This window comes from Bombus impatiens, unplaced genomic scaffold (genome assembly GCF_000188095.3).
Source record: "Bombus impatiens unplaced genomic scaffold, BIMP_2.2 scf_2222, whole genome shotgun sequence".
NCBI classification, from domain to species: domain Eukaryota; kingdom Metazoa; phylum Arthropoda; class Insecta; order Hymenoptera; family Apidae; genus Bombus; species Bombus impatiens.
The window spans coordinates 1,407,849-1,416,712 of record NT_178641.1 but is presented as its reverse complement, the minus strand read 5'-3'; the positions used below and the strand labels follow the sequence as shown (position 1 = coordinate 1,416,712).

At 49.4% G+C, this 8,864-nt stretch overlaps 2 protein-coding genes across 5 annotated transcripts in view; one reads left to right on the top strand and one right to left on the bottom strand.

The window, feature by feature from the left end:
* LOC100743404 (zinc finger protein 808) overlaps positions 1–1,372 on the bottom strand; it is a 39,409-nt gene extending 38,037 nt beyond the window's left edge. The window contains exon 1 of the mRNA XM_024371892.2: positions 1,040–1,372. The gene's annotated coding sequence lies outside the window, so the exon portion shown is untranslated. The remainder of the gene's footprint in view (positions 1–1,039) is intronic.
* A 65-nt stretch (positions 1,373–1,437) lies between these two features.
* Positions 1,438–8,864, top strand: part of LOC105681806 — an 89,651-nt gene continuing 82,224 nt past the window's right edge. For 2 of the 4 annotated variants that reach the window (XM_024371895.2, XM_024371894.2), the window contains exon 1: positions 1,438–3,584. In XM_024371895.2, the coding sequence (XP_024227663.1) occupies positions 3,545–3,584 (40 nt within the window). In that variant the 5' untranslated portion in view covers positions 1,438–3,544. The remainder of the gene's footprint in view (positions 3,585–8,864) is intronic. The other 2 variants (XR_002947840.2, XR_002947839.2) reach the window with 2 other exon arrangements.

Here is an 8,864-nt window from a genome sequence, read left to right as displayed (position 1 = left end):
GGCAGGGGTGTTCTATGACGCTATAGATCATGCGGGCTCCGCCTGGTAGGCGGGCACAACCTGGTAGTTGGTACGCCAATGCTCTTTTCCCCTCGGCTCCGCCAACCTTGGCAGCGCCGCCACCGGTGCCCGCCAAAACGATCTCCGCTCACCAACTATCTATAGCCTGACGAACTCGTATCCTTCGACCTCCTTCCGATTCTTTTCCAACTCAAATCTTCGCCCCGAATTATCGTAAAATATTCCCGGACGGGGGTAACGTTCGTCCTTACTACAGTGACGGATCGAAACCTTTCGAGGAACCGAGCACTTTTCCGAAAAACAGACACGATCATAACTGCGATACCCTAGCCTCCGAACTTGTAAAACGACCGCCTTTCTCGTTCCTTCGTGGAAAGAGGTTTACGCTTTTTCGAGGTTGAGAACAGGAAAATGGGAAGGCTAGTTCTCAAACACCGATTCACTATGCCAACTACACGCTTCGCGGGGTAAAAGTGTTCGAAGCTGTGGCACTTTCTTTTGTTAAGAATCGTTAGGCATGTATTTGTTTATATCGGAAAGGTTAGAACGGTCAGCGATTTCAGACAGACTATTACTATTAGACGGTGGAAAAAATTTGGCGTTACATGAAAGTCCCGATGTCGTTAGAATTCAAACTTCGAGCACGTTAGTCGATTTCATATCGATACGTCGATTTTGTTTGCAGTTACACACGCATCGATATCGAGTCACGTTATTAATATCGCTTCAACGTTAAATCGAAAACGAATCGTTCTTACATATACGTATCCAAAGTTATTGTCGTTAGATGTATTATTATCAGCGTTGCAACGCGTTTATCTTTCGTTTTCTCTAATCTGTCAAACGTTCTTATCCACGTTATATACGTTCTAGAAATACTATCGAATACACGACGTTCGTTCAACTTTTGAGGTTAGCTTCGAAGATTCCTCGATATCGATTTAATCGCGAAGTGCAAACGAATTCGCGATGAAATATATCGTACTTTGATAAAAGACAATTGTTACGACGCACTCACCGAACTCTGCGTGATGATCAGCGATCTGAAAGGGTTGAAATTGTCGAGAAACTCGTAGGTGTGGCTCCGTGACGCCGTAGTACGATGGCAAGCTACATCGTGAGGCAGCGCCTCTGGCGGCGGAAACAAAAGTCACTCGTACAGAGCGGTTCTCCCCTCTCGCGGTTTGGAGCGGGGCCGAGGTGGTTAGGGACCCCGCCTCCTTTCTCGACCATCTCTTACGCGCGCGAGCGCAACGTCAGTCCCTCGGGCCCATCGACGAACTTTCGTCGCACCTTTCCGGTCATTCGCGAATCGTTGCTCTTTTTTTTTCCACGAAAGAGAGGCCGCATAGCGAGATAAAAGAAAACGCGTTTGTGGCAATGTGCGATCACGTTGAAGCAGTGAGTGCATCCAGCGACGTGGAGTGGTTGTCATTGCGCCGCCGCTAACCTCTCTACCAGCCCCTTGGCCGTTATTGCCGCGGTGTCGAATCGACAAGTAGCCGAAGAAAACCGACGGTTGCGGAGAATCGTCTCTCTGATTTCGTCCGTCCATCCGTGTGTACGTTTTCCGGCTGCACCGCGAACCTCTCGTTTTTGTCTCCATTTTGTCACTGGCGTCGCGTCGATTATTCGATTCGACTGTAACTTTCGATAATCGTTCGGTTTTCCGCGAGTCGCGTATCGGTCGGTAAGGTGAACGCGGACGCGAACGCGAGTATACAGCGTGGAAGAAGTGAAAAAAGAAGTCGGCGAAGAGAGGGCAAGAGGCAAAGCATAGCAAGGAAGAGCTGGCAAGCGAGGAAACGAGAACGAGTGGAGGAGACGAGAGGGAAAGAGGACTACTACTCCTGGGGCCCCCCACCACGCGGGCTGCCGCCGCGACGCCAGTCCGTAGTCAGTCAGCGCTGGACCGCCGCCCGCTCGATTTCGCGATCCACGAACGACGGTAGCCACCACTTCCACCTCCACCTCCTCCTCCACCTCCGCTTCTTTTCTCTTTACCTTGCTCACGTTCTTGCCCTCTACCCCTGCATTCTTTCTCGCTCTGTCCCACGCTCCTCCTTTTTTTATTTTACCTTCTTCGTTTCTCTCTTCATCGATATCCATCCGCGTTTCTTCTTCGTCTCTGTCTCTCTCTCTCTCTCTATCTCTCTCTCTCCCTTTCTCTCTCTTTCACTCGCTATCTTTATCTTTCTCGGCACTTTTCGCGATCCTCTTCTCTTTCTGTTCCTCTTTTCCACCCTTGCGCTTTCAATTGGTCTCCGAGGTATACACACTCAGAAACGAGCACGCACACAGATGCGATCGCGTATCGGTTTCTCCCCTTGTTTCTCTTGCTCTTTTCCATTTTCCTCTGTCGAGCGAGCTTTCGCTAGCTCCGTACGTACGAACGTAAGTACGTACGGCGGAGTGTCGTGCGCGCGTCCCGAGTGGATGCAAGGCGTCGTCGCGAGGCACACGTCCCGATAGATAAGTTATCGCGCGATCGTCGAAATTCTAGATCCTCCAACGGAGGATCGGATTTCGCGCAGCAACGGCTCGTTCCTCCGTCTTCGAGAGCCGCGCGTCCCGATCTTCTTCTTTCGCCGTCACCGCTGCAACTTTTCGAAAGACGCGCAAAGTGAACCCGCGAGTATCTGCCAGTGACACGGAGTCGGTCGACGATAACGCGTGAACACGTTCACAAAGTGCGGAGTCGACGTTCGTCTCGTGCCGTTTCTTCCTCGATGATACACGCGGAGGAACGAACGATCGCTTTCCGATCGTTTTGGTGTCTCGCTCGCGACGCGCAACTTCCAGAAGACGCCACGTTTCTCACGTTTGTCTTGGATCTTCCGTAGGTGCGGCATACCCGACGTTCTCGTAACCTTCGTTCGAGCAAGCGTTCCCGTATTTTCAAACAGTGAAGTATACTGGAAGTTGGAAAAAATCGTGCCTCGTCGATTTTCCTCGATCGCGATACGACAGTGATGTACACACGATAATAATCACGCTTGGTGATCACAAGATCCAGATTAAGAGTGAGCCGATAGCGTATGGATCACGAAACTTGGCGACTTTCTGGGCTGTTCAAGTGTAAACAGTGCGCGACATTCCGTGAATCTAACTACAATACCGAAACTAGAAAATATTCTCCTTGTATACGATCTAGCCCATAACAGTTGCGTTGTTCGTGCTTACGTAGCAGTGTATCGGGGCACCGATATAGGTGTGGTTTCCTCGTAAGAGAAAGAAAGAAATCGGAGGACGAGAATGACACCGATCGTCGATGCATCGATCGCAACAACGAAACGATCTATGGAAATCGCGATGAGGTAGTGCTCGTTGCGTAGACGCGTGTGGGTGACTGTAGTGTATAGAAAAGGGGAAACTTGGAACAGTTTCCCGCGGAAGATCTACGCCGGATCTTCGAGTGAGATCGCGACACACGACCGTCACATGTTTGGGTTCCGATCGACTGCGTTTAACGAGCGAAGACCTGGAGGCCACAGAGAGAATCGAGCATCCCCGAAGGACGCAGATGCCCCGAAGGAAACAGCACGCTCCACAACGTATGAAATGTAAGTGAAATATTTCTTCGTATCGTATCCTTATCGGCGAGAAAGGGCCCCGAAACGATGAACTCTGACCAGCTGAGAAAATAAATTTTCAACGGAGGTAGCGTTAGGGTGTCGATAGTTTGGTAAAAAGAATTCCGTGAAAGAAAAAAGGCACGTTGTCTGGAGGAAAATTTTCGAAAATCTCCAGATTCGACGTTCGTTCGTTGTTATTTTCCTGCGTGGTATACGCGAGACCACGTGGAAGCACGTCGCTCGATAGTACTACGAGTCGTTTTTCCGAGTAATTTCACGCGCGTATTCGTCCTCTGGGTAAAAGGACATTTTTCTCACGACCAGGAAAGCTCGCTAATGAAGAAATAAATTTCATCGATTCCACGCGTTCCTCGTTTTCTTCGATTCCGTAATCGACCGCTGTATTATTTATTCCCATGACGCGTCTAAATTATTTTATCGAGTTGTTCGCGACGCATACGTTAAACATCTTTACGCATCGGTTAATCTAAACTGACTATAAAGTCGGAGGAAAATTTTATCTTCGCTGGTAGTATGCCGTTCGTTGAAATTATAACGTTAAATCCGTCCCTCTCGTCCTCGAGTATCTAAGGAGTTTCGAACGTATCCGTTTACACGGAAACAACGTAAATTATCTCGCGTGTAGCGAACAGGCATGCGAGCGTAATACTCTTGCAAATCTTCATTTTCTTTTACGAAACGATCATCGAATAGTACCGAAACCGCTCAAAGTAATAATCCTCCTTTATAAATTACCGTTCTTTACGTGACATTTATGTATGCTATACGTATACGAGAAGATTCTAACGGACGATTAATTCATAAAGTTTGAGAATGTTTTCCTGAAACAAACAAAGACACGGTACAGTGTGTGTGTGACAAAGAAGAAAGAAAAAATATCTCGCTATAAAATGAAAGCAGAGCCGACGAAATTTCGTGGGCGCTGGTAGAAAAACAGCCGTCAAACGGCTAGTGGATTCGTGGGTTTGAATGCTCGACGCGCGCCATGCTGCTTTTCCCACGTGGGGAGCCATGAGGCGTAAACAAACTCGCCCCTGGTGGAGGACGCCATCTTGGTGAAGTTCTGCCGGAAACATTTACAATTCACTCAACTTGCCCTACCGAAACTCGGCCAAGCGCCGATAAATCTCGTTGTGCGCGCGCGCGGATACACGCCGCGTACATAAATCCACGGCAGTCTACGGAGTTTCGGCGCCGTAAACGCCACAGTTTTTCGCCAGCTTCCGTGGTGCCAGGGCTTCCGAGCGAATTCACCTTTCGATGACGTTTTTTCCCCGAATTCTCCGCCACGCACCGCGTCACTTCTTCGTCGAACGTACACGGATCTGTTCACTGCGTATCGGTTCATCGAAATTCGACGAATCTTAGTCGTCGAATTTCCATTCTCTCGTTGTTTTGCTCCGCTTCGATATAAGTTTTGGGTGGGTAAAAGTATAAAGTCACGAGACCCATCGTACTTTTTCTCTTTTCTTCTTTTCTCTTTTCTTTCTTCTAACAGCTGCGTAGCCGGAGTACGATGAAGCCGTCAGCGAAAGTAGGCGCGAATAGATTAAGAAACGACAAAATATACTGTGGCATTCGAGTCGTGCGGCATAGCTCGAGCTAATTTCTCCGTTTAATTTACGATGTCCCGGTGAAAGGACCCGAGAAATACGCCGATCCGTACGAATCGATCTCTCGTCTATCGAGTCGGCCATCGAGCATACGTTCGCTACTCCGAGGAAGTTAATTAGCAGTATATTATCGCGAAAAGATTGCCGCTGGATATCGTTCTCGTTTAACGTGGCTAAAATTTTTCGTAAAATTATAATCGGACGAAACGATGGATTACGTGGACGATCGTGGTAAAAAGTGGAAAAGTCGAAACAGGGAAGGGTACGTAGATCGGCAAGCGGACTCGTAGTCAAATTTTTGCGCTCGCGTAACCTTCGATCGAACGATAAGCGGATCGTTTAAAGTAATCGGTTGTGGAAAGCTGGCATTATTTATTGCCGCTCTTTTCGACTGGAGGAACGACGGGTGATTCAAGATCGCGTTAGTCTAACGCGTTGGCTATTTATCAGAAAATTCGTAGCTGGCGCAACAGGTGCAGTTTCAAGGCATCTTCTCTTCTTAATGTCCGAAAAAGTAAACTCGCGGGTAATTCGATCTGGAGCGGCGCTTTCGATCGAGTCGCGTTACATCGCGCGAACGGCAGGAAAGAAGCGACGATGCGTTTTAAAGCGGAAAGCGTAGTTGCTCGCCACGCGATCGTTCACCCTGAGAATCGCCGATAACGTCGTGGCCTTCTTAATATTCGTCCGACGACGAGTAACGTCGTCGATGGCAGAGAGGGGATCGAACGAATCTTCGGAGAAGAGAAGGCTCGATAGCGGCGCGCTAATTATAAAGCGTCGCTCGAATAGCTTCAGAGGACACGATCGAGTTGGCTACCGTTCCGTGCGTTTCTCCACGACTCGTGATCCACGGCTCCATTCATAAAGCAGGAAGAGTGCTTTAAGTTGGCGCACGCGCATCCTAACGGCCGTCGTCCGTCTTCGCTACCAGATATTTTCGGCGGTCCGGAATTATAAAGCCAGCGCGGTACTATATGGTTTCATCCGAAACGCCACGAGACTCGTCGCGAGATTCCGCGCAACCGAATGAAAATGATCGATTCGACGACAGACGGACCTCGCGTATTCAAAGCCAAACTTCTCCCGTTTCCATTATATTTAGAAACGGCTGTTTGTCGTTTGGTAATAGCCGACCTTTTTTCCATTCAGCGTACGGAGAGACGGAAATCGAGCGAATCGCTGATATTCGAAAATTGCGTGTTTCTAGGTCGTCGATTGTTTCTTTTTAAAAACGAAAACCTCGAGTAGACAAAAAGAAGGCAACGCGTATACCTGCGGGAGGTTTGCGAAACGTGGAGCAAAAAAATTTACGATGGTTTCCAACGTCCTGAAAGGACACGCGTTGCGCGTTCCTGCTATATACCTGCTTCCTCTCACAAGAAGAAATTTCCCTGTCTATCGTAATAAAAGCCCTTGGTGACCCGTGGCGAACGACGCCTATTGCGTAAAACTTTCACCTCAAACAATGCCGACGCATTTTTCGGCCTCCAAGCCTCACTCCTCCGTTCCCATAAATCCTTCAACCCTGCGGAAAAAGCATGGCCGTGTCCTTTGCTCGTCCCAGGCTTGGGGTTGACGCGGAAACCAGGCACCCGCATAAGTTGCGCGACTAAACACGGAAAACCCTCCGACGTTTTATCGTCCGTCCGTCGAAACACATCCGGAAGAAGCATGGGAATTGGCCTGTATGGATCGATGGTGGGAAAGATCGCGGCCAAGAACGTCGCTTCGTTTCCAAGAAATTGGCCGATACGCGTCGTCGATACACCGACGACAAATGCGCGATCGTTCTCGATGCCTAACGAATTAGCCATGCATGAAAGACCGGAGTTCGGGGTTTCCGCGTGCAGCGTATGCAAACCAGCTTTCTAATCTGCTTTCGTTATTTCCGGTGATCATGATTCAGTCGCGATATCGCATCGACGAGCAAATATGCCAAAAAACGATATATATCTGCTGGACAAATGAGATCACGCGAGAGAACTTCACCGTTCTCGCTTCGTTGTCGGCTTTTCGCGGCAAACGTATTTCTCGAATAACGCGCGTGTTTACTGGTATACGAACAACGAACGAACAGAACGAACGACGGTTTCCTTCGTGGAATAGAGTCCTGCCTCTGGTGAAAACAAATATTTTTATTAGGCACGCCTGTCGTTTAATTTCTCGCGATGTTTCGATGCAGCGACCGATTCGTTTCGAGGGGCGCGGTCGACGTACGACCTACCACGTACGTATATCGCACTTACGTTCGGAATTGCGCGTTTAGAGTTTAACGTAGCGCGAAAACTTAGTCTCTACGTAACGTAAAATAGTCGCACTACTTGCCACGCTTTCCTACGATTTGTCTTCGTAAAACGTACAGCTGACTTATTCGAATATAATCGTCGTAGCGCGTGACGCAGGAACAGAAGAGCAGAAGTTCGATCGCGTTTTCTTAACGCGAGATTGGAGTCGACGACAGCGTAGCCATCGTCGATATTCTCATTCGGAATGAATCATTTAACGCGAAGAGAGTTTTCATCGCGTTAAGCTCGAACGGGAACGCGCGCGCCCGGTTTCGCGTCCTCTCACCCTATTTTCGATGCTCGTAAAACCGGCGTCGCTGTATCCGACTGATCCGTCTCCCGATTTATACCGAGAGACGCAGCGACGAGTCGCTGCTCGGGACTAGCGCCTGCAGCCGGATCTTTCTCCGCGCCATTCTCTAAGCGGTGCTAATAAATTAGCCGGAGAAAAAGACGGCGGTACGACAGATGCCCGATGGCTGCCATAAAGGAGCTGGTAGAGACGCTCGCGGGTGGTGGAAGCACATCAAAGCGTATCCGTACCGACTCGATGCAGTACCGTTGTTTTATGTTTACCAGGGGATTTGTTGCTTCTCTCCGTTTGCCTGACAAACACCCGAGTGAGTTATATATCGCCGGTTCATACTCTCGAATAAATTCGCGATACTCTCGCAGTCATTCTTACAAAGAGGAACAACAGACCGACTCCGGTTCATTCAACAACGACGAGAATCGGACGAATTATTAATTTCTTTCGCCTTGTCCACGCAAAAGAGAAGACGAGGGAGAAAGAAAGAGAGAGAGAGAGAGAGAGAGAGAAAAATTACACAGAAAGTTCTCGTTGGACGTTGCCATCAGAACTATCAGAGTGTTGGCAGAAGCGGTATTCTTACGAATTCCTTTTCCGATTCTCTTTACCACTTGGGCGTTGATCGGGCAACGGAGAACGCAACGGCGTGTCCTCGTAGCGACGACACGGCGTGCCACTCGAAAACGAACTACCGCTGCAGCGCTTGGCGTCGAACGTGCCGGCACGCTTAAGTGACTTTCGGTGTTTGGCCTTTGCACGCGGCGAGAGTGTTTTGCCTTTGCGACAACGTTCGCTTTGCGGCTATGCTCGCGAACCAACCACCAGGCGGAGGCGGCAGTGCGTTTGACCTCTCGTTTCTCCTTCTCCTGTTCGCTCGTTCCTCTCGAGCACACACCGCACGCTCCTGCCGCCCCTGACTTTTCTTTCCCTTTGCGGCTTCCCTCGGGCTACCTGTGCCGTGCTCGCTTTCCCGTACGGATAACTAAATCGCCGCGTTGCGTTTCTCGAGACGATCGTAACGCGCGAAAAGTGACTC